The sequence below is a fragment of the Pan paniscus genome, chromosome 13 (genome assembly GCF_029289425.2).
Source record: "Pan paniscus chromosome 13, NHGRI_mPanPan1-v2.0_pri, whole genome shotgun sequence".
NCBI lineage: Eukaryota > Metazoa > Chordata > Mammalia > Primates > Hominidae > Pan > Pan paniscus.
The window spans coordinates 144,096,915-144,123,308 of NC_073262.2; the positions used below are offsets into that span (position 1 = coordinate 144,096,915).

At 42.8% G+C, this 26,394-nt stretch overlaps 1 protein-coding gene across 4 annotated transcripts in view; it reads left to right on the forward strand.

The window, feature by feature from the left end:
* The window catches only part of FARP2 (FERM, ARH/RhoGEF and pleckstrin domain protein 2), a 139,241-nt gene that overhangs the window by 38,216 nt on the left and 74,631 nt on the right, over positions 1–26,394 (forward strand). For all 4 annotated transcript variants that reach the window (XM_034955575.3, XM_034955576.2, XM_034955577.3 and 1 more), the window contains exons 3-8: positions 10,653–10,757; positions 11,623–11,665; positions 14,364–14,442; positions 17,858–17,955; positions 20,132–20,246; positions 24,765–24,912. In XM_034955575.3, the coding sequence (XP_034811466.1) occupies positions 10,653–10,757; positions 11,623–11,665; positions 14,364–14,442; positions 17,858–17,955; positions 20,132–20,246; positions 24,765–24,912 (588 nt within the window). The remainder of the gene's footprint in view (positions 1–10,652; positions 10,758–11,622; positions 11,666–14,363; positions 14,443–17,857; positions 17,956–20,131; positions 20,247–24,764; positions 24,913–26,394) is intronic.

Below are 26,394 nucleotides of genomic sequence, written 5' to 3' on the forward strand. Positions count from 1 at the left end.
TGAGTAGCTGGGACTACAGGCACCTGCCACCACACCCGGCTAATTTTTGTATTTTTAGTAGAGACAGGGTTTCACCTTGTTGGTAAGGCTGGTCTCAAACTCCTGAGCTCAGGTGATCCACCTGCCTCGGTCTCCCAAAGTGCTGGGATGAAAGACGTGAGCCACTGCACCCGGCCTCCTTATGGTTCTTAGTGCAATTTGCAGTAGAAGTTTGGTGTACAGTATTTTAGGAATATGTGAGAACCCAAGATTTGAAAATGTGCCAAAATGAGAGTGAAATGCCTATCAAAAATGTTGGTGACCTTTCAAAGAATGTAGCTACAGTTTCCTTTTGAGCGCTCAAGATTATTTTCATTGTACAGTATAATATTATAAAAGGAAATTTGGGATTGATCTAATTAGGCAATAAAAATCTTAAGTAATGAAACTTACAGTACAGATATGAATTATATAATAGGAGGGGCCATCTAGATAGATAGAGGAGTTATAATTTGGCAAATGAACTGTAAATGAGCACATGAAACAAGTTAAAGGACAAAAGCTGTTTCAAGAAGAATTTTCCCACAGAGCTTAAGACAAAGAATAAAGAAGTACTTTGTTAGCCAGGCCTTTGTCGCCCATTTTCATCTAGACACAATCTTTAATAGTTTTGTAAATGTAAATTTTTAACAATATTGTTTATACCTAAGCCTGGAAAAGGACCTTAACACCATGACCAACTAGAAAACTGGAAACACTCAACAAAAAGTTTTGCTTTTTAACTTGTATTTTTTATACTATGTTCTTAATACTGTTTCTCCTCCAGCCTAGTATTGAAACAGTTCTGATTTGAGTCAATGTTGAGTTCAGCAGGAAGCACAGTGTGATGGCGGGGTTTTCTTCCATTCTGAGCATCTGGATGATGCCAGTGCTCTAACTGGCTGTGAGGCCCTTCCAACCTAGTGCAGGGAGAATCTTGTTTCATCTGATCATTTGGTACTTTGGGAACATGCGGTGATTATTGTAGTCCACCTGATAGTGAATTTCTGTATTTTTAGGACCAGAAGGTATGTTTTAAGTCGAGAAGATTTGAAAGGATAAAAGTGGACATGTGGGCCAGGTGCTTTGGCTCACGCCTGTAATCCCAGCACTTTGGGAGGCTGAGGCAGGCTGATCACGAGGTCAGGAGATTGAGACCATCCTGGCTAACACGGTGAAACCCCATCTCTACTAAAAATACAAAAAAATAGCTGGGCGTGATGGCGGGCACCTGTAGTCCCAGCTACTCAGGAGGCTGAGGCAGGAGAATGGCATGAATCCAGGAGGCGGAGCTTGTAGTGAGCCGAGATCGCGCCACTGCACTCCAGCCTGGGTGACAGTGCGAGACTCCATCTCAAAAAAAAAAAAAAAAGACATGTGACTGATACAAGTGACACTGAAAATAGAACTGATTATGACACTTTATGACCTACTGTCCAGGTCGTAAGGCATCTATACAAATTATGGAGAGTGAACCTGTGGAAAATTACTTTGGCAAGAATTCTTGAAAAAAGTTCGGTTTCTTTAAAGTACATTATGGAAAATATTTTGATTTTTAAAATATGTTTTACATGTTGGCAGGAAAAAGAAATTATTGGATGCTGTGTTGAGTAACGTGCACCCATCATGGAATCAAAGGGCTCTCCCTCTCATCTGTGGTCTTACTTTTTGTAGACCTTATTAAGAAGCTGTTTTGCACACTTGAGGACCTGTCCCGAATGAACCCTACTCCCTACTCAGGAGGGGCATGAGCCCTCGCTGTGTGTGATGTTTTCTGGTGATGCTCACACTGTTCTGTGTGGGCGGACAGCGAGCAGCAGTATTGGACTTGGAGAGGCCGTGTGCCAGGCATGGTGCTCAGCAGCTTTCCTATGCTACCTTATTACACTCCCATAAAACCCATTCAGGGTAAGAGTTGTGTTGTTCTTCAATTGAGGAAGCCGAGCCTAAGCATACCCACCAAGTGGAAACCAGGATTCCTACTCCAAAGCCTCTGCCCTTAGGACGGTGTGAGGAAACCTGTTCCTTGGGATCAACTCAGGAGCCACAAAGAGCCTGGAGAATATCTGCTCCTCTTCTACTTAGAGCAGAGGATGCCTGACCCTTGGCTCAATGGCTGTTGGTACTGTTTTAGAGATGATTATACAATATACCAAAAAGTTCAAAGAGCTAAAAATATATCTCTATACCTTATTTTATATTTATCATTTTGACCATCAATTCTTCCTTACATTTAGCTATTCAAATTAAATCTGTTTTTTCTATTTTGGTCTTCTTTAGGTTTGAAAAATAGCAGGTCAACCTCTTCCCAGATTTCTTGACATCCTTGGAAACCATGCATTTATGCCATTGCAGAGCAGCTTAAGAATGGCCCAGATCCCTGTGGTCACCTGACCGGTTTGCAGAGCCTTTCTTTGTGGCCTGCATTGTACCTCACACACTGCCTGCTACTTCTGGTCATGTTGAATTGCCCACCTTTTAATAACTTATGTCAGGTTGGACTTCAGTATTTATGGTCATAACAGAAATGTTTCTTCCAGTTATGAAGTGGTTTGTTTTTTCATTAATAGACATCTGAGTGCCTACTATGTGGGGGGAAAAAAGGGCTCTCCTGACAGTTGTTTTTTGTTGTTGTTGTTTGTTTGTTTGTTTTCCAGTAATTTGAGTTGAAGTATCAGGAACTACCTGGGATTCTGTCCTCAGGGATAATTCTTTCTGTTGAAAGTCTCCAAGAGTGTGGTGATCTAATTATTGATCAAAGTTCATAATATGGTTTCTGCCCTCCTGAAACATATGGCCTACAAATTATCTATTTTTATGTTTAGTACTTTAAAAATGATATATTAAAAAATTAAACTAGAGTGATGATACAACTATCTGATCTTTGACAAACCTGAGAAAAACAAGCAATGGGGAAAGGATTCCCTGTTTAATAAATGGTGCTGGGAAAACTGGCTAGCCATATGTAGAAAGCTGAAACTGTATCCCTTCGTTACACCTTATACAAAAATTAATTCAAGATGGATTAAAGACTTAAACGTTAGACCTAAAACCATAAAAACCCTAGAAGAAAACCTAGGCATTACCATTCAGGACATAGGCATGGGCAATGACTTCATGTCTAAAACACCAAAAGCAATGGCAACAAAAGCCAAAATTGACAAATGGGATCTAATTAAACTAAAGAGCTTCTGCACAGCAAAAGAAACTACCATCAGAGTGAACAGGCAGCCTACAAAATGGGAGAAAATTTTCACAACCTACTCATCTGACAAAGGGCTAATATCCAGAATCTACAATGAACTCAAACAAACTTACAAGAAAAAACAAACAACCCCATCAAAAAGTGGGTGAAGGACATGAACAGACACTTCTCAAAAGAAGACATTTATGCAGCCAACAGACACATGAAAAAATGCTCATCATCACTGGCCATCAGAGAAATGCAAATCAAAACCACAATGAGATACCATCTCACACCAGTTAGAATGGCAATCATTAAAAAGTCAGGAAACAACAGGTGCTGGAGAGGATGTGGAGAAACAGGAACACTTTTACACTGTTGGTGGGACTGTAAACTAGTTCAACCATTGTGGAAGTCAGTGTGGTGATTCCTCAGGGATCTAGAACTAGAAATACCATTTGATCCAGCCATCCCATTACTGGGTATATACCCAAAGGACTATAAATCATGCTGCTATAAAGACACATGCACATGTGTGTTTGTTGCGGCACTATTCACAATAGCAAAGACTTGGAACTAACCCAAATGTCCAACAATGATAGACTGGATTAAGAAAATGTGGCACATATACACCATGGAATACTATGCAGCCATAAAAAATGATGAGTTCATGTCCTTTGTAGGGACATGGTTGAAATTGGAAATCATCATTCTCAGTAAACTATCGCAAGGACAAAAAACCAAACACCGCATGTTCTCACTCATAGATGGGAATTGAACAATGAGAACACGTGGACACAGGAAGGGGAACATCACACTCTGGGGACTGTTGTACGGTGAGGGGAGGGAGGAGGGATAGCATTAGGAGATATACCTAGTGCTAAATGACGAGTTGATGGGTGCTGCACACCAGCATGGCACATGTATACATATGTAACTAACCTGCACATTGTGCACATGTACCCTAAAACTTAAAGTATAATAATAATAAAAATAAATAAATAAACTAGATTGATGTGTGTTTTGGTGTAGTCCCCTTAGAAAATTTGTTCTCATGAAGTATAAAGTTTTGTTCTCTGAATAACTTAATTTGCATATGGTGATCTATGTTAAGTGATCAAACTTCATAGTGTAGGCACTGTACCAAACTCGTCTTTTTTTGGGTAATTTCTGTGATATGTATTCTGTTCTGTGTGACCATTTTAAAAGAGACCTTGGTAAGCTGAACTGTGTCCAGAAGAGACTGATCAGGTGAGGATTTAGGGAGGTAGAGGTTGGAGAGACATTTAGACGAAAGGCTAGGAATTATTTGCAAGCAGAACTGTCCAGCGGTAGAATCAGCTGCTTCATTGAGTTGTAGGTTCTAGGTGTATCAAGCAGAGGCGAAGTTCACAGCTCAGAGACTTTTGTAGAGAGGATTATTATAAAATGTGAAAGATCAATTTTCATGAACTCCAAAGGTTTTTTAAACCTTTTTTCCTTTTTTTTTTTTTTTTTTTTTTTTTTTGAGATAGTCTCGCTCTGTCGCCCAGGCTGGAGTGCAGTGGCATGATCTTGGCTCACTGCAACCTCCGCCTCCCAGGTTCACACCATTCTCCTACCTCAGCCTCCCAAGTAGCTGGGACTACAGGCGCCTGCCACCACGCCCGGCTAATTTTTTTTGCATTTTTAGTAGAGATGGGGTTTCACCATGTTAGCCAGGATGGTCTCGATCTCCTGACCTCGTGATCTGCCCACCTCGGCCTCCCAAAGTGCTGGGATTACAGGCGTGAGCCACCATGCCTGGCCCTTTTTTCCTTTTAATTACATTCTTATTGAAATATAACTTACATAAGAAAGTGCATGTGTCTTATGTGTGCAGCTTGATAATTTTTCATATGTATACACTTATGTATCCCCACCCAGAGAATGGAGTAGAACAGGCTCCCTGTGCCTGTCTCAGTTATGACCCCCAAAAGTAGCCACTGTTTTGATCTTTAGCATTATAAATTAGTTTTGCCAGATCTTCAGGTTCATTTAAGTATGAATATATTTATCAGGTACATGAATACAATATGTACTATGTGAAAATTATCAGTGTTGTTGGTATAGCTGTGGTTTGCTTGTTTGTTCGTTGCTGGGTAGTATTCCATTGTAAAAACAAATCACTGTTTATCCATTCTGCTGTTTAATTGACATTTTGGTAGTTTCCAGTTTTGAGCTCCTATGAGTAAAGCTTCTGTGAACATTCTTTTTTTTTTTTTTTTTGAGACAGTCTTGCTTTGTCTCCCAGGCTGGAGTGCAGTGGCGCAATCTTGGCTCACTGCAACCTCTGCCTCCCAGGTTCAGGCAACTCTCCTGCCTTAGCCTCCCAAGTAGCTGGGATTACAGGCGTGTGCCACCACGCCCGGCTAATTTTTGTATTTTTAATAGAGATGGGGTTTCACCATGTTGATCAGGCTGGTCTTGAACTCCTGACCTCAGGTGATCTGCCTGCCTCGGCTTCCCAAAGTGCTAGGATTACAGGCGTGAGCCACCGCACCCAACCAGACAGTCTTGAATTTGTCTTTAGGTCTCTATAAACAGATATTTCTGTTGGGTTTATACCCCGGACTGGAATTGCTAGGTTATAGGGTATACTTCCGTATACCTTTAGTAGATACTGTCAGTTTTCCAAAGAGATAATACAAATTTACAGTGTTTGAGACTCCAGATGTTCTACTTTTCTTGCCCACATTAGGATTATCCATTTTTATATTCCCAGCTATTCTAGTGAGGGTCTAGTGGTATCTTATTGTGGTTTTAGTGTGCATTTCCTTGATGTAATATTGTCCAACTTTTCTTGTTGTTTATTGGACATTTGAATATCCTCTTTTGTGAAGTGCCTATTTAAGTCTTTCAGCCCATTTGTCATTAATTGGGTTGTCTGGTTTTTCCTTATGATTTGTAAATCTTTATATATGTTGACTACAAGACCTTTGTTGGGTTTGTTTGTTTGTTTTTGAGACGGAGTCTAGCTCTCTCGCACAGGCTGGAGTGCAGTGGCATGATCCCAGCTTACTGCAACCTCCACTCCCAGGTTCAAGCAATTCTCCTGTCTCAGCCTCCCAAGTAGCTGGAACTACAGGCACACGCCGCCACACCCGGCTAATTTTGGTATTTTTAGTAGAGAGTAGTGAAAGTTTTGTATTTTTAGTCAGGCTGGTCTCAAACTCCTGACCTCACATGATCCATCTGCCTCGGCCTCCCAAAGTGCTGGGATTACAGGCATGAGCCACCACACCCAGCCTCTTTGTTGGGTTTTTGTATTGCAACTATCTTCTATTTTGTGGCTTGCCTTTTTCCTATCTTAACAGTGTCTTTTGATATACAGAAGGTTGTAATATTCAGGTAGTCGACATCAGTCTTTTGGGGGTGGGGGAGCTAGTGTTTTTTGTGTCCTGTTTGAGAAATATTTGCCTACCCCAAGCTTTATTGTTGTGCCTTTCCGTGATTCATATTGAATTAATTTTGTGCATGGTGTGAGGTTGGAGTCAGTGCTTATTTTCACCTGTATGGATATGCAGTTTCCCTGGCACCATTCATGAAAAGATCATCCTCCCTGTACTGAAGGTTAAACACACATACATATGTTTGTTTGTGTGTATATATACAAATACCCATATAACTGTGAATTTTTGTGCCCGTATTTACAAACCCTGTCCTGGGTGTTGGACATTGCTGGTTAACAGGTGCCTTGTGAATGTGCTTGCACCTGCGTGGTTAGTGTCTATCGCCTTCATTAGTGTAGTCGGGCAGGGCTCCTGGAGCACACTCTGGCCACACTACCCTAGGCAGTGCAGGGGCTCAGGTAGGACGGGGAACCCTGACCTCCCCATTGACTCACAGGGGCAGCCAGGTAGTTGAAAAAGAGGGGAGAGCTAAGAGAATTTCATATTCTCTGTGCCACCTGAAGTGCACACTCAACCTCCCACAACAGCCGTCAGAATCAGGAGCAGTGGTGGACAGTCCGGGAATCTGGCCGTGTGTGGTGCCTCTCCTGTGAGCCAGAGCTGGAGCTACTAGGATGGAGAAGGTGCAGTCCTTGCCCTTTAAACTTGCCATCTGGTAGGAGGAACACACCCAAACAAATAAACGGGTCACAGTCAGCAGCAATGCCAAAGGGCAGTTCTAGAGTCGAGTACCAACTGGTGTGGTAATTAGGTAGAATTGACTGGATGAAGAGAGACCACAAATGAGCTGACTTTTTATCAGATTCTCAAAGCATTCACTGGAGACTGATAGAAGGGAAGTGAGAGAGAATTCTTCTCTAAGGGAATAGCCTGGGCGTGTCATTATCCCTGCACTCAGGTGAAGCCAGGTAGTGTGAGGCTGTATCAGGGTGAGGGACTTGGTTGTATGTAGCCTCCCCACCCCAAGTCCTGACTCAGGGAGAGTCATGAGGAGGACTGTCCTGGTGATCCTGGATGGAGGTGTGGACAGACAGTATGGCTTTGAAAGAACTTCATAGGGTTGTTTGGGCCCACAGTGAGTTAGTGCGGCATACTCCACGGTTCATAATTTCTGACTAGTTAACAGTCTCAGAAACCCTGGTCTGGCTGCATTCTCCCCATCCTGATGGACCCACATGTGGAGCGCTGGCATGCCTCCTCCCAGATGCCCACAGGCATCAGAGTAAGTTCTTACTGGAGAAGGCCCTAAGAGATTATGTCAGAGCAAGTTCAACACAGATTTGCCCTTTTGTTCTTTAGAAATTGTATGTACAATGTCAGGTCACTTCATAGCTCACCTTTCCATTTTAAAGAGGTGTTCCTTGTACTTTCATTCCGTATGCTGCTTTGTTACAATGGATTTGCAAGGTTTTATTTCTTACACAGTGAGAACCTGGTGACTAAACCTCAAGGGCCATAATGTCCTTTGGAACAATGAGATTTGCCTCCCCCAGTTTGCACATATTGTTTATTAATTGTGAAGATGATATATGCCTATTGGTTAAAAATGGAGATGTTATAGAAGTGAAGAAGTAAGAATGCTCTTGCCCCCACCTCCACCTCTGCTTAGTTCTTTAATGATGGTTACTTTTAAAGATTTAGTGAACAGCCTTCCAAACTTATTTTTATTACATATAAATGTATCCATGGGGCATATGTGTTTTTAATAAAATGGAATCGTTATATACATTGTATAGAAATGGAGGCCTTTTTTTCTTTTTCCTTTTAATTTTTATCTTTTGTAGAGACAGGGTCTCTCTTTGTTGTGCCGTCTGATCTTGAACTCCAGGCCTCAAGCAATCCTCCTCCCTCAGGTTGCTGAGTTCACAGGCGTGAGCCACCATGCCCAGAGTCCCTTTTATTTTTTTCTTAATTAAACTATGTGTTGTAGACTTTTTTCAATGATAACACAATAGAGGGTTCTGTGTTCTTTTTAAGGGTTGCATAGTTGTCCATTATGGATATGTCATTATTTATTTTACCAATTCTTTTTTTTTTTTTTGAGACGGAGTTTCGCTCTTGTCGCCCAGGCTGGAGTGCAATGGCGCAATCTTGGCTCACGGCTTACTGCAACGTCCGCCTCCCGGGTTCAAGCTATTCTCCTGCCTCAGCCTCCTGAGTATCTGGGATTACAGGCGTGCACCACCATACCCGGCTAATTTTTGTATTTTTAGTAGAGACAAGGTTTTGCCATGTTGGCTAGGCTGGTCTCGAACTCCTGAGCTCAGATGATCCACCCACCTCAGCCTCCCAAAGTGCTGGGATTACAGGCATGAACCACCGCGCCCGGCCTATTTTACCAATTCTTTACTGAATTTGTCCTTAACATGTTTAGGTCTGTACAGTTGTATGAAAGTATCTGTAGGAAAAAGTTCTAGAAGTAGAATTGCTGGGCAAAGGTAAATGCACACTTTAAATTTTAAAAGGTGTTTTCAAATTATCCCCCCACAGGTCATATGAACTTACATTCTTCCCAGCACTCTGTGAAAGTGGCTGTTTCTCACAGACACACCAATATTGGCATCATCATTCTAACCCTCTTTGATGGGTGAAAAATATCTTACTGTTTTATTATTAAAGAAATTTAGTATCTTTTTAAATGCATAGTAGCCATTTGTACATCTTCATCTAATAAGAGCAAAATAAAACATTGTAACTTTTTCCATTGTGATTCTAGATAACTTTGTTAAATGTGTTTCTGTTCAGATGTTTTTCACTTTTATTTAAGTCAAGTCTGTCCATCTTTCCTTTTTGCTATGCTTAGGAAGACTTTACCTTTCCCAAGATTATAGAGATTCTTCTCTGTTTGATTCTGGTCTTTAGGTCCACTGGAATTTATTTTTGTGAGTAATGTACAATAAAACTCTATTTCCATTTTTCTTCTTCTGTTTTTTGAAACAGGGTCTTACTCTGTCACCCAAGGTGGAATGCAGTGGCACAATCTCAACTCACTGCAACCTCTGCCTCCTGGGCTCAGGTGATCCTCCCACCTCAGCCTCCTGAGTTAGCTGGGACTACAGGTGCACGCCACTACACCCAGCTAATTTATATATATATATATATATTTTTTTTTTTTTTTTTTTTTTTTTGTAGAGACAGTGTTTTGCCATGTTGCCCAGGCTTATCCTGAACTCCTGTACTCAAGAAATTCTCCTGCCTCAGCCCCACAAAGTGCTGGGATTACAGGCGTGAGCCACCATGCTCAGCCCATTCTTTTCCTTAATGGGAGAGTCGGTTGCCCCACCTCCTTTATGAACAGTTCTTCTCATTGATGTGAAATGCTACCAAATAATATTTTTTTCTCTTTGTAATTTCCGATTGACCAAATAATTATTTACTGGGATCTTATATAAATAAAGACTCTAAGACTTTAGCTTTTTAGTAAATATTAAAATTACATTTTTTTGAGACAAAGTCTCACTCTGTCACCCAGGCTGGAGTGCAGTGGCACGATCATGGCTCACTGCAGCCTCCTCGCAAGTTCAAGCAATCCTCACACCTCAGCCACCTGAGTAGCTGGGAATACAGGTGGGCACCGCTGCGCTCGGCTAATTTTTTAAGTTGGGTAGAGGTGAGGTGTCACTGTATTGCCTAGGTTGGTCTCAAACTCCTGGGCTCAAGCAATCCACCCACCTCAGCCTCAAATTGCTGGTATTATAGGCGTGAGCCACCGCACCTGGTGTAAATATCGAAATCAAAACTAGAAATGGTTTCTATAGCCTAAAGTTACAAAGAAATAGGACTGAAAACACACTAAATGTAAAATGGAAGGAATTTTTTAGCTTTATTTATTTTGTTGCCAGTTTCTGAGCACAAATGCTTCAGACTTTTTTTTTATATATATAGTTTATAAATCTTAGTTATACACTGGAAGACAAAGTGATTTTATGTGTGGGAAAGTAGTTTTATGCACAGTTTTCATAAACCCTTGCTGTTTAGTCTTTCAATCCTTGTTATTTTTCCCACCTCTCTCTGCACAGCCTAAATGCGATGGCCAGGTATTACTGACACAAGTGTGGAAGCGTTTAAACCTGGTAGAATGTGACTACTTCGGGTTGGAGTTTCAAAATACTCAGTCCTACTGGGTAAGTGCTTATGACGTGCCCACGCGTGGAGCCTTTGGGCCTGCTGTGATGACAGCCGCAAGATCTTTCATCATTGCCACATCATCAGCATTAAATGTTTTTGCTATTAAAATATATTCTTGTTAGCTGTAGAGAATATGTCTGCCTTTAATCCAAGCCTGAATTCACACTCTCCCTAAATGTGTTCTGTTCGTTAGCACATGTGCTGAGGAAACTCTCTTAAAAGGTATAAAAGCAACCTCTAATACATCCTGTATGAAAATCATTTCGAAAGTGGGCTTGTAGCAAACTTAACCAGTTATGCCTCATTTTACTTAATAGATGCAACCTTAAAAAGTGTGGAGTTTTAATATTTATAGATAGAACTGTTTCAAAGAACCATACATCAACCTTTTAGTTCAAAAAGCATGTCAGCGTTATTAAGTTCTGTCCAGCCTTTCAGATACCCTTGGCAGTGCGACCAGATTTATCCAAGTCTCCTGTTCTGGTGACATGACGTACCTCTTTTTTGCAGAAGCCCGCTCATCAGTTTGTTCACAAATGCAGTAGTACCAAATATTTGTTTGGTGTTAACAAATTCCCACAAATAATTATTAGGACCCATTCTGCGCATAGCAGCAACTGAATAGAGGTATCCAGTATCAAACAGCAATTTTAATGTCTTCCCATGCTTCCCAAAGCAGGCATTGCTGTCCTTCTTGTACAGTTTGTTTTATCAGGATTCAACCTTTAAGAGGGGGGGTAGAGTCAAAATTTTCCTGACATAAAAATTTATCTTATTATAACCATTTTTGTTTTTATAGCATACTTGTTAAATAGATACATTATTTAATAGATTGGATTTCTTCTGTTAACTCTTCTTTAGATTTGGCTTGAACCTATGAAACCCATCATTAGGCAAATACGAAGTAAGTCCTTGGTTTAACTCTTTAAAATCTGTTTGTTTAAGATGTGTTGTCCTGGAATGTTTAAAAGGCATGTTCAACTGTTCATTATCACCACCGTGTATGGTTAGCAAGAAGTAATCACCAATAGCGGACAAACTTGGAAGTCATTTTGCTCTTTAGTTTTAGTAATTTTAACTCAGAAGATTCTAGGTGACTTGCTTCACATTTGGAAATAAGAGCATATGCTGTTTGATATCATCTTAATTTTTGGCCAATATGCAAAAGTAACTGCAGTTTCTCCCTTGATTATGAAAAGACATTGAGATTCTTCTTTTAAATAGCTTTTAATAAAATAGTTGATACTGTTTTACAGTTATAAACATAATTGTAATTGTGAATATAATAATAACAATTATATTATTATTTTTGAGACAGGGTCTCGCTATTTGTTGCCCAGGCTGGAGTGTAGTGGTGTGAACACAGTTCTCTGCAGCCTCAACCTCCTGGGTTCAAGCTATCTTCCCACCTCAGTCTCAAGATAATTATTTTCGTTCATCTACTTATTAAATTTTTTTAACTAAGGCATATAGTAGCACTTCTCAGTTCTTGTGTAATTGTGTCAGATGAAGTCTATAGTTGTCTGAGTCACCCATAATTTTTTGTATTACTATTATAAATTGAAGAAAAACGTGTAGAAATAACTTCATTATATCAGAACAAGGATCTCTGAGGAAAGAAAAAAAATAACTGTTTTCTACCAATAAACTAAGATAATGTACCTTTACAGTAATCAGATTTCAAAAATAATGTGTTTTTATTACTATTAATAATACTGGCCCGGTGTGGGGGCTCATGCCTGTAATCTTAGCAATTTGGGAGGCCCAAGCGGGCAGATCACCTGAGGTCAGGAGTTCGAGACCAGCCTCGCCAACATGGCGAAACCCTGTCTCTACTAAAAATACAAAAATTAGCTAGGCGTGATGGCGCATGCCTATAATCTCAGCTACTCAGGAGGCTGAGGCAGGAGAATCACTTGAGCCTGGAAGGCGGAGGTTGCAGTGAGCCAAGATCACACCACTGCACTTCAGCCTGGGCAAGAGATTGAGACTGCATCTGAGAAAAAAAAAGTAGATGTAAACACATTAACTTTTTTTTAAAAAAAACTTTTTCATTTATCATTTTTTTCCCTAAAACATAAACTGGGGGCCGGGCACGGTGGCTCACGCCTGTAATCCCAGCACTTTGGGAGGCCGAGGTGGGCAGATCACAAGGTCAGGAGATCGAGACCATCCTGGCTAACACGGTGAAACTCCGCCTCTACTAAAAATATAAATTAGCCAGGTGTAGGGGCATGGTGGGGGGCGCCTGTAGTCCCAGCTACTCAGGAGGCTGGGGCAGGAGAATGGCATGAACCTGGGAGGCGGAGCTTGCAGTGAGCCGAGATCACGTCACTGCACCCCAGCCTGGGTGACAGAGAGAGACTCTGTCTCAAAAACAAAACAAAACAAAAACATAAACTGGGGAAAAAATGTCTCTCTCTCTCTCTTTATATATATATATATGTATGTGTGGGTATATATATGTCTGTGTGTATATATATAGAGAGAGAGAGAGAGCACGCGCATGTTTGTGTGTGTGGAGGGGTGGGCAGTCTCGTTCTGTCACCCAGCCTGGAGTGCAGTGGTGTGATCTCAGCTCAGTGCAGCCTCTGCCTCCTGGGCTCCACCAGTCCTCCCACCTTGGCCTCCCAAGTAGCTGGAACTTCAGGCATGCGCCACCATATCTGGCTAATTTGGGGTTTTTTTGGTGGGGAGAAGGGCGGGTAGAGATGGGATTTCACCATGTTGCGCAGTCTGGTCTGAAACTCCTGGGTTCAAGTGATCCACCAGCCTCCGCCTCCCAAAGTGCTGGGATTACAGATGTGAGCCACTGCACCCAGCCTATTTAAATTTTTTAATGTGCAATTTCCTACTTGTTTTTATTTATTTATTTATTTATTTATTTTTTGAGACGGAGTCTCGCTCTGTCACCCAAACTGGAGTGCAGTGGCACGATCTCGGCTCACTGCAAGCTCCGCCTCCCAGGTTCACGCCATTCTCCTGCCTCAGCCTCCGGAGTAGCTGGGACTACAGTCACCCGCCACCACACCCGGCTAATTTTTTTGTATTTTTAATAGAGACGGGGTTTCACTGTGTTAGCCAGGATGGTCTCGATCTCCTGACCTTGTGATCCGCCCACCTCAGCCTCCCAAAGTGCTGGGATTACAGGCGTGAGCCACCGCGCCCAGCCCTACTTGTTTTTAAGGCTTCCTTGAGTAATCCCTGCTTAATGCAAAAGATTTTAAAATTCTATATATATATGTGATTGGTACTTGGGACTCATAAATTCATATACAGAAAATGCTTCTTTGTTTTTTCTTTTGTTCGGAGACAGGGTCTCACCCTGCTGCCCAGGCTGGAGTGCAGTGGTGCAGTTGTAGCACACTGCAACCTCAGACTGCTGGCCTCAAGCCATCCTTTCACCTCAGCCTCCCAAAGGGGTGGGATTACAGGCACACACCACCACACCTGGGCAGAAATTTCTTAATATCATATTATTTGAAAAGATTTGCTGTAACAGTCCACTTGGAAGCATGACCTCAGTTATACAGTAATATATGAAGAGAGAATAAATGCAAAGATCGGCCTTATTTGTGAAGTTTAAATTTTTTTTGTTATAGGGCCAAAGAATGTGGTGCTTCGCCTAGCTGTAAAATTTTTTCCACCTGATCCTGGTCAGCTACAAGAAGAATATACAAGGTAAAGAGCTCACAGAGCTGAAGCTGTTGTCAGCAGGAATCTTGTATTCACCTGTTATCTCCCACAGCACCTGGCTCATTGAAAGAATGAATAAGCCTGATATACACAGAAAAGTGACCATGAATGTAGAGTGGTTAAAAGAAGCATGTTGGCAGTTGACCCTTGCACAGACACATGTGAATAAGACTTCAGTGTAAGGTTTACGGTACAAATTTGAAAATAAAAAATGGAATGGGATGTTAGGGTCATATTGAACTTACATTTTCCAAATGAACATAGATTTATGCATGTTCATAAGGTTCTCAGGGATTTTGCTCATATATACTTATTTATCAATAAAATATACTTAATTGGTAGAAGTACCCAGTGTGTTAGTCCTTAAGAATTTATGGAGCAGAAATACTTTGGGTCACTTCTTTTGTGCTGCTATTTTGAATTAAAGATCAATTCTTTATAGGAATGATCTAAAGATGGCAGGGTGCAATGGCTCACGCCTGTAATCCCAGCACTTTGGGAGGCCAAGGCGGGCAGATCACGAGGTCAGGAGATCGAGACCATCCTGGCTAACACAGTTTTGAAACCCCGTCTCCACTAAAAATACAAAAAATAAGCCGGGCATGGTGGCGGGCACCTGTAGTCCCAGCTACTCAGGAGGCTGAGGCAGGAGAGTGGCGTGAACCCGAGAGGCGGAGTTTGCAGTGAGTCAAGATCACACCACTGCACTCTAGCCTGGGCAACAGAGCGAGACTCCGTCTCAAAAAAAAAAAAGAAAAGAAAATTATCCAGGCGTGGTGGCAGGCATCTTTAATCCCAGATAATTGGGAGGCTAAGGCAGGAGAATCTGTTGAATCCAGGAGGCAGAGGTTGCAGTGAGCCGAGATTGGCATTTCAGTCCAGCCTGGGCAACAAGAGCGAAACTCTGTCTCAAAAAAAAAAAAGAAAATATTAACAATTGTTTCATCTGGACAGTAAGGTTATGGAAGGTTTTTTTCTTTGTGTTTTTTGTATTTGTTCACATATCAATTATATTATGAAGAATAGAGGAATAACCTAAAAAGCAACTGAAAACCCAAAATTAGATATAAAAGAGAACTATGATGTTGTAGTGGTATCAATAACTTTTTTGCCTTCTGGCTAAAAGTGTACTCATAAATGAATCAGATGTCTTATGAACTCTCTTTTAAAGGTTTCTGCATATCATTTTAGCAACACAAAATCGTAGAATGTCAGCTGCAAGGAAATGGAGAGACCACATTAGTTCACCCTCTTATTTTTAAAGGTTTAGGAAACTCCAAAGATGGCAAAAAGTATTTTTATGAGTGACCATAGATCTTAATAGTGTATTAAATGCCTGACATTTACCAAAAAAAAAGTCTCTTTTGAGGGAATCACTTTTAAATAGAGATAGATAGATAGATAGATAGATAGTAGATAGATAGATAGATAGATAGATAGATATCTGAAAATGATGGATAACAAAGTGTCCCCTCATTCAGGATCCTGGGTCTCAAGTTCTAGGACTCATGCTGGTAACTCAGTATTATAGTTACTCCCTTCTCCCCCATATTTATGTGGAGGATTCTTTTTTCTGTTTATAAAAATGTACATGTTTGTGGTAAAAGAATTTTTTTTCCAAATAAAGCTAAGGGCCAGGTGCAATGGCTCACACCTGTAATTCCAGCACTTCAGGACGCCAAGGTGGGGGGATCATTTGAGCTCAGGAGTTCAAGACCAGCCTAGGCAACATGGGGAGACCTCATCTCTACAAAATATCAAAAAATTAGCCAGGCATGGTGGCATGCACCTGTAGTCCAGCTACTCTGGAGGCGGAGGCAGGAGTATCACTTGAGCCTAGGAGGTTGAGGCTGCAGTGAGCTGTGGTAGCGCCACTGCACTCCAGCCTGGGCAATAGAGTGAGAGCCTGTCTCAAAAAAAATAAGTAAACAAAGATAAGTAAAAAGTAAAAGTTCTCCATTTACCCAGCACCTTATTCTCCGCATAAGTACGTATCTTTCAGATGAAAGCATAGATGTGCAATAAACACATAGATATCAGAACTTTAAAGAAATTACAAATGTTATAAAACAATATCAAATGATACGTATTGAACTGTAGGTTGATTTTTTCCCCCCACTTATTAAGCATGCTGTGGACATTTTTCCATATTATATATAAAAATATACTAAATTAGGCTGTAACATAATTTCATCGTTCTCATATTCATCCATATTTCCAATATTTCTCTGTTATAATGCTGCAGAGAAACATTGTTCACATACCTTTGTGAACTATGGGAATATTAGTCTAGGAAAGTTTGTAGAAATGGAATTGCTGTGTTAAAGGGTATGTACATCCTGAATTTTAAGAGAATGTGGTAAATTTTAATATTGTGCACTGGGGCATGAATTCCACTAGGGATGGGGGTTGGTCTTGCTTACCTTTGCATTTCCAGCTCCCAGAACAGTACCTAGAACGTAATTCACGCTCAGTAATTATTTGCTGATGGAATAAATGAACATATAAATATTTTCAATTGCCTTCTCTCATTACATTCTCACTAATGGTATTCCAAAGTGCCTGTTTCTCAGATCCTAGCCAAGACCAGATATTATCAATCCGTTAAAAAATTTCACAGCCATGCTTTAAGCTGTGTTTTCATTGGATATTTCTCCTATTTCATCCAAAACTGTGAGTGCAGTTTTATGTGACTAACAGAAGTAATGTGAATTTGTGACCTTCCTCCTTGAAGGTATGGCTGCAGATGTGTAATTATATGTGGGTAGATGGTATGCCTGAAAAGGCTAATTTCTTTCTTTTTTTTTTTTTTTTTCGAGACAGAGTTTCACTCTTGTTGCCTAACGTGGAGTGCAGTGGCATGATCTCAGCTCACTGCAACCTCTGCATCCGGGTTCAGGCGATTCTCCTGCCTCAGCCTCCCAAGTAGCTGGGATTACAGGTGTGCACACCACGCCCAGCTGGTTTTTGCACTTTTTTTAGAGACAGGGTTTCACAATGTTGGTCAGGCTGGTCTCGAACTCCTGACCTCAGGTGATCCACCCGCCCCAGCCTCCCAAAGTGCTGGGATTACAGGCGGGAGCCACCGCCCCCGGCCAATTTCTTTTTTTTATTGTTCACATCAGAGTGCCTCAGTGTGTTCAGCACTTTCTTTGCGCTCTCCCATGTGTGTGACTCAGTCTGGTGAGTTGGTTTGTCATCTGACCTTCACTTGGTGACTGTTTGTTTCATGAAAGGCCTTTTGTGACTTTGCTGTTTCGTGACCGCCTTGCATTTTGCTCACTGTTGGGTCACTGCCACTTCCCAGGGCTCATTTGCTGTCTTGCTGTGGAGACATGTCTATGTTACATTCAGAGAACATTTGGAATTGATCTCTGTCTTATTTTGAACTCTCTTCTAGATACTTGTTTGCCTTGCAACTTAAGAGAGACCTGCTGGAAGAGCGTTTGACCTGTGCTGACACCACAGCCGCCCTTCTCACATCCCATCTCCTGCAGTGTGAGTATCTCCCCGCCAGCGGGGAGCATGCACTGACCATGGCACAGATATACCCGCACTCAGAACTACAATTAGTTGCTGATGTATTTGCCTAGTTAGTGAGCCTGACCATAGAATGAGGTGTTTCAACTTCAGTGTTTTTTATAAGCTACAGATTAACTTCTGTAAAGTGGAACTCCTTGAGGCAAATAGTTTCCACGTAGCAAACACAGGCCAAGGCCAAAATCTGTAGCCACGTTCCTTCTTTTGGGTTGTCTCTCATTTATGCCTTTGTGCATTTTACCAGCAATGCATATTCAGTCTAAGAGTCAGAATATAAACCAAACTCTCAGCAAACCCTGGAAAGGGCCTCACTGGGATAAAAGTTACAGTCCTCTCAGATTAGTAAAGCGTTAGCCATGAAGGAAAAAGAAGACATTTCTTCAGTATCTCACACAGATCAAGAGATGGTTCAGAACTGTGTCAAGAATTATAGTTACTTCAAAAATAAACCATGAGAAGTGTAAGAGGAGGTTCTGGCGCCTTGCCGAGCCCCCAGCGATGGGAATAGAAAAACAGAAATACCCACATTGCTCCTGGACTAGAGGTGGGACCACAGCTGGCACAGAACTAATGTTTCTGAAATTTGAATCCAGGAAATATGACATAGAAAGTTCCAAAATTTTAGGAATTAATAAGTATATAGGTTATTTGCAGTTTCCTTGGTCCTTCCCCAGACATACCTTCTTCAAATAATAAATTTTATTATGGGTTTGCTATCCTCCACCAGGGGACGTGTTGATTAATAAAAGTTTTCAAAGTGACTTTGGTTCTTACTCATTTGGCTGAAAGACTTCTCAGGTAGACACATGGCAACGAATGCAACGTGTGACTGAACCAGATCTTTTTGCTATAAAAAACATAATTGGGCAGTTGGTAAAATATGACTAGGGTCCACATCTGGCATGGAGCCTCAGATCGTGGCCCTGTTCCTGATCTGGGTAGTTTTACAAGGCTGCGGGTAAGAATATTGTATTAGTCCATTTCCACACTGCTGATAGAGATGTGGCGGCAGCGAGAGAGGCTTGTACAGGGGAACGGCCCCTTGTAAAATCATCAGATCTCATGAAAGTCTCACTGTTACAAGAACAGCACGGAAAAGATCCGCCCCCATGAGTCAGTTACCTCCCACTGGGTACCTCCCACAGTAAGTGGGACTTGTGGGAGTTATAATTCAAGATGAGATTTGGGTGGGAACACAGCCAAACCGTATCAAATGTCGTAGTTTATAGGAAGTCCATACTGAAGTATGGCAAGTAACATGTTAGCAACTCACTCTCAAATGGCTCAAAGGAGAAAAAACTCTTGTACTGTGCTTGTAACTTCTCTGTGAATATGAGATTGTCTAAAAATAAAAGCATATTGCTTTAAATTATTGAACTTTATGTTATTAAGACATTGTGGCCTTAAAATACATGAAATTAGACAGAGACATTATTCATCAAGAAATTTGAGAAGGTCTGAAGGAAAAAAATCATTTAAAATACATTATCCTAAAATAAATAAAATACTTCAGCCTGATCATGATAATGTTGAGACAATTTAGGTTTAAGGTGTAGTTTAAAAATAATAGTAGTCCAGGTGCAGTAGCTCATGCCTATATTCCCAGCACATTTGGGAGGCCAAGGCAGGAGGATTGCTTAAGTCCAGGAGTTTGAGACCAGCCTGGGCAATGTGGCAAAACCTTATCTCTACAAAAAATACAAAAATTAGCTGGGCATGATGGTGCTTACCTATAGTCCCAGCTACTTAGGAGGCTGAGGCGGGCAGATTGCTTGAGTCCGGAAGGTTGAGGCTGCAGTGAGTAGTGATCGCACCATTGCACTCCAGCCTGGTCAACAGAACGAGACCTTGTGTCAAAATAATAATAAACACATTAAACTCATCAATGTTTGCCTCCCTGGAGTTACTAATCAGGCCTTTGTTCTTCAAGAAATCCTCTTCACTTCCCATTATATTTGCCTTTTAACAGCATAAAATATTTGGAAAAATTAAATACAAAATCTTGCTTTTTTAGGGATATATTCTTTTGCTACAAATTTGGGATAATTTTTTTTTACTTTTAATGTATGCAATGACACGTACAAATGCTTGTAGTTTATTTAAAAATTAGTTACTTACTTTTAACCTATCTCAGCGGAAATAGGAGATTACGATGAAACGCTGGACCGAGAGCACCTCAAAGCGAACGCGTATTTGCCTGGCCAGCAGCACTGCCTTGAGAAGATACTAGAATTCCATCAGAAGCACGTGTAAGTCATCACAATTGTCTGTCAACACATTGTCACCACAGTAATGACTAAAGAGTGTGTAACGAGAAAGGACTGTTGTCGTGACTTCTGCAAGATTCTAACATAAGGACCATTGCTCCTGGCCTCAGGATGTGCAGCTGCGGCCAGAGGCAGCTTGGCAGACACACAGACACACAGGTGCCCTGGCCTGAAGCACCTTCACACCTGCACGATGTGCTGCTTTAGAAGGTGCTGGAAGAAGCCAGGCACGGTGGCTCATGCCTGTTATCCCAGCACCCTGGGAGGCTGAGGCAGGTGGATTGCCTGAGGTCAGGAGTTTGAGACCAGCCTGGCCAACATAGTGAGACCCCATCTCTACTAAAAATACAAAAAATTAGCTGGGCTAATGGCAGGCACCTGTAGTCCCAGCTACTCGGGAGGTGAGGCAGGAGAATCGCTTGAACCCAGGAGGTGGAGGTTACAGTGAGACAAGATCGCGCCACTACACTCCAGCCTGGCACCAGAGTGAAACTCCGTCTCAAAGAAAAAAAAAAAAAGGTGCTGGAAAAGACATCAGGGTCTGGGGGAGGAGGATGCTACTGAGCAGGATGGGGTGGCTATTGGGGGGGTGTCAGCTGCTGCAGTGTCTCTGCAGTGTGGCAGAAAGAGTCCTCTACGGGGAAGACACTGTGCTGTGGTAGAGGAGGAGGGGACTGTGTGAGGCTAACAGTGTCTGCCTGTGTCAGGGCATTGGGAATCGCCTGGCACCCATGGCCTTCGTCTCATCTTGTTTTGATTTCTCTAAGACTTGATACTGGTGGGTTTTTCTGGATGGAAGTGATAGAGACCTAGAGAAGGAGTGCTAGCTAAGGGGAAAAGGATTGAAGAACGGTATGGGAAAGGGCTCTGGGCTCTGGCCCAGGTGGCTGGGAGCTTTAGTCACCAAAGGGGAGCACTCAGCTGGTGAAAGTGAGTCAGGAGGACTTAGCCTTGCCTTTGTGACACATCCTGTTGAAATGCAGGTTTGTTTGTCAGATCATGTATGTTCATGTGTGTCGTTAAGGCTCTACCGGGACCTGCTGGCAGCTGCCCTTTCACACCTTCAGAGTATGAGTGCCAGCTACGCATCCACCACTGCTGTCAGCACTGGGGAGCTGGTTTGAACGGCACAGACTGAGGTGCCTACCCATACAGATCTTACCTTACCCCGTAAGACTGTGTGGATTTCGTGCACCTCACCACTCCCAGTGTGGGGGATCTCTTGTGTCTGCAGGGGAGTGCCTTTTGTGTGCCCGACAGCATGGCAGTCATGAGATATACAGATGCGTTTCTACAGATGAGAATGTGTGCAGTGTAGCAGGAGCATAGCTCATACGCTGTGAGCTGAAAGAAGGCCGAGGGCAGGCTCAAGGAGGCTCGTGGGAGGACCTAGGCGGACAAAGCCAGGGAGGAAGCATTCCAGGCAAAGCACCAGCCTGGGAAGGGAGGGAGAAGGAAGCAGAGAGGAGAGGGAGGTTCCAGCGTGGCATGGGCAGTTTGGGTTCAAGGGCTGGAGGTAGAAGTGCCAACTGATACTGGAGAGGCCGTAGTGGCAATTACGGACAGCTCTTACGAGCATTTTTGTGTGATCCTCAAACCCACATCATGGCATGCACTGTTTTACCCCATTGTACATACGGTGAGACCATGCGTGCAGAGCTCCATCTCGGACATGGCGGTGTGGGGCATCTTGTGTGTGTAAGTCGGTGCTTCTCATCCATTTGCCTGACCTGACCTTGAGGAGGCCTTCATGCAGGGCAGTACAGGTAGAGCTCCTGCTCTGTTCTCCCGGGTACCCTTGGCTTTGCCTCTTTCAAGTGTTGCCATTATTCTGGCTGGTAGTGAGGAAGGTACAGCTGTTCTGAGTGTCACATCCAGACCTTGACCCATGGAGCCAAGGGCCCTCTGCTAGTGTTGTGTGCCATCCCAGCAGGAAACGGTCACTGGTTCAGTCTGTATTCCTAGGGTTGGGGATAGTCTCTCCCTGCTGAGACACACAGCAGGGGCTGGACATGAGGAAGGGAGAATTGGGCATTGTGCTGCGAACTGTCCAACCTGAAGGACAGTCCCTAGTGGATGGGTGGGTTTGGGATGCTGGGGAGAGTGTTGTCAGCACGTAGGCTGGACTAACCTGTGCAGTGGGTGAAATCAGCTAGGCAGAGGGCAGATACAGGTCAGGAAGGGAGAAGAGCCCAGGATGAACCCCTGAAGAACTGACATTTGAGAGGCTGAGTGCAGGAGGAGGCATCCACAAGAGCCTTTAGCAGCCAGAAGCATGGAAGGGCACAGGTGCCAAGAGAGCATGTTTTAGGATAGTGGCCACAGCCTCTTGTGTGGAGACTACAGGCCTGGGGAGGTAGGCACAGGAGCAGGTTTCTGAGCTTGGCAGTGTGGCAATGTATCGCCTTCAGCAGCTTCAGTGAGTGGTGAGGGTGAATTCTAGATTCAAGTACACTGAAAGTGCAGTGAGGAGACAGTGACAACATCTTTGGGCACTTATGTCAAGAAGCCTGCCTGTGGAAGAACAAAGAACTGGACCCTCAGGGTAGTTCTGTGTGTGTGTGTGTGTGTGTGTGTGTGTCTGGGTGTGTCTGGGTGTGTTCTGTGTATACATGTGTGGCTGTGTGGTCGTGTGTGCATGTATGTTATATGTGTTCCTATGCATGCATTGTGTGTGTTTCTGTGTGTGGCTCATGTGTTCATGTGTGTTGATGTGTGTTCCTGTGTACATTGTATACTGTGGTTATGTGTACTTGCACATGTTCTTGTGCCTGTGTGTCTCTGCATGCGTGTGTGCGTACATGTGCACATGTATCTGCTAAAAACCCTAGAAAGCCGGTAACAGAAGGGTGAGTCATGTGGTCTGCTTCATACGGGAATACAGTTGAACTCTTGCCGAATAAGCGCGGAAGCAGGAAGCTCTGCTCTACGTTGTAGGCCTTCACTGCGTTAATTTGAGACTGTGTCTGTCACAGTCACCACAGCTTCGTTGCACATCTTATTTCTTTTGATAATTCTTCAGGTTTTTTTTTAAAGACAATATTGTACCTTTATTTTAATTATTATACATTTCTTACATTGTCTTATGATTCTGATGGTTCTTCAGTGATCCACTGAAAACACCTTTATAATCACTGAATAGGATATTAAAGAAGTGTTTTTCTTGACTTTATCACATTGCTTTTGGATCTTTGAAACTGCAGAGAAAAGTCGGGCACAGTGGCTCATGCCTGTTATCCCAACACTTTGAGAGGCCGACAAGTTTGAGTCCAGGAGTTCAAGACACCCTGGGCAACATGACAAAACCCTGTCTCTACAAAAAATTAGCCAAGTGTGGTGGTGCATGCCTGTGGTCTCAGCTACTCAGGAGACTGAGGCGAAAGGATCGCTTGAGCCTGGGAGGCAGAGCTTGCAGTGAGCCAAGATTATGCCACTACACTCCAGCCTGGGCAACAGAGTGAGACCCTGTCTCTAAACGAATGAGCGAGTGAGTGAGTGAGAAAATGGGTTTATAAGACACAAGTGTTTCAGATAGTAAAAAATATTTTTTAAGATGAAAAGGAGATGGCCGGGCGCAGTGGCTCCCGCCTGTAATCCCAGCACTTTGAGAAGCCGAGGTGGGCGGATCACCTGAGGTCAGGAGTTTGAGACCAGCCCGGCCAACATGGCAAACCCCGTCTCTACTAAAAATACAAAAAGCTGGGCATGGTAGCGTGCACCTGTCGTCCCAGCTACTCAGGAGGCTGAGGCAGGAGAATCCGCTTGAACCTGGGAGGCAGAGGTTGCAGTGAGCCAAGATTGCACCATTTCACTCCAGCCTGAGCAGCAGAGTGAGACTCCATCAAAAAAAAGAAAAGAAAAGAAATACCATAGATAACACTACTATCCCGTCACACTCATTTTCTTTCTTTTTCATTTTATTATTAGTATTATTATTGTTAGAGATGGAGTCTCGCTCTGTCACCCAGGCTGAAGTGCAGTGGCATGATCTCAGCTCACTGCAACCTCCGCCACCACGCCTGGCTAATTTTTGTATTTTTAGCAGAGACAGGGTTTCGCCATGTTGTCCAGGCTGGTCTCAAACTCTTGACCTCAGGTGATCCACCCGCCTCCGCCTCCCAAGGTGCTGGGATTACAGGCATCAGCCACTGTGCCCGGCCCTCTGTGGTGTTTCTTCTGATTTAAAATTTGTCTCTGCCAGTAGTATTTGTGTATAACCTTGTCACTATCGAGCAGATGTAAGGCTGAGTAGCTAGTGTATGCAAAGAAAGTGTTCTACCCGTTACAAAGTAGTTACAGAATAGAAGAAAACTGAGGATGTCTTTGGCCTGCACGTGTGGTATGCTGTTTTTGTAGTGGGTAAACACAGACAGTGAACCATCTGCCCTCTAAACACACAAAGCCTTCATTGTTGGTTTTCCTGATCACTTCTATAATGCATTTTGGCTCTTTCAGAAATCAAGTGTTTGTAGTGTATGATTCTACCGGTTTTTATTACAGGGGCCAGACACCTGCTGAGTCGGATTTCCAGGTGCTCGAAATTGCTCGAAAGTTGGAAGTGTACGGCATCAGATTTCACATGGCTTCTGACAGGGAAGGAACCAAGATTCAACTGGCAGTTTCCCACATGGGTGTACTCGTGTTCCAGGTAGGCCAGTGGGGAAGGGAGGGGTGAGAACAGGGCAGGGGAGGTTTTCTGCAACCTGGTGGGGTTTGTTCTTATAGATGTTAGTAAATATTTGTCCTGATGAGTACGGGCCTTGATTTGGAAGAAGGGCTTTGCATATCATCCAATCCAACCTCTTACTCAGTGGGGAAATTATTCTTTTGTCCTTCTCTGACACCATGTGTGACTATCCTCCATGTCATGGAGCCCACTGCTTCCTGGGACTGCCTCCCGCCTCCTTGGATTCCCCACTGCCTCCTGCCCCACCAGGGCTGCCCACTGCCTCTGGGACTTCGCATTCCCTCCTGGGATTTGGCCTACCCCCTTAGGATCCTAAACCACAACCCTGTTTTTTTTCCAGTGGAGCAGTCTCTGTGCTGTGGGTGTGACCTGGGCTGGACTGTGAGTGCTTTAGAGTGGGTTACAGTAATCATTTCAGTAAACAAACTAGAATAGAATAGAAAATATCAGAGGGATTGCTTGTGATAAGAGTCAGTGTTGTCTTCTGAGGTGTTTGTATTAGTTGTGATGCATAGGTAAATAATTACATAAATGGTGGGCATGGCCTGCTCACTTCCATTTGTGGTTATGTGTGTGTATGCTGGGGTTTGTGATGTCCAAGAAGCTTAAGTGTGACTGCTAGTGCCGACTAGAAGGAGCTTTTCTCCTTATTCAGGCCCTTTGCATATCTGAAGAAAGCTCTTGCTGGGGCTCCCCAAGTCCCCTCGCACCCAGGCTAAATATGTCCGACTTGTCTGGGCCCCTCCTTTTGGGAGCACTCCAGTCACTGGCCCTTGTAAAATTTTGCCCCTCTGATAGACTACGGTAATCCTGAAAAGGTCTCCTCGATGCTGAATATTGTGGGAATTGTCACTATTGCAGTCTGGGAGCCCATTGCCTGCATGACCTCCTGTTTCTTTGTGGGCTCTTTTAACCTGTGACTATCAAAAAGAGCTTGGTCTGATTCAGGCCTCCCTCATCAAGCCATGTTTATTATTGTTTTCTTTTCCTTATTTTTCTCAACCTAGCCATCAAGTTTCAATTTCCTGTCAGAAAAAAAATTAATTTTGAATTTAGAATATTATGTTACATTTCATACTAAATGTGATTAGAGAGCAATAAAAATCCATGATAGAGACCAGCCTTAGCAACCCATGCCTTCAGGTGGAGGGTCTGAGCATCCCCTGCCTACACCTGCTGATGAGTGTTCCCCCATTGCACAGAGATGAAAACCTCATATCCAAACTGAGCCATTGCCACATTTCCAGAAAAAAACAAATAATACAACCTAAAGAAGTCGTAAAAGCAAGGGATTAGAAACTTCAGATTGAAGATAGCAGACTGAATATATGTATTTATTTTTATTCCCTCAAAACCCTGAACACAATGACAGTTGAAGGAATTTTTTAAACATTTAAATCCGTAAGAACAAAGAATGGGAAAACAGCCCACGAAAGATGAGGA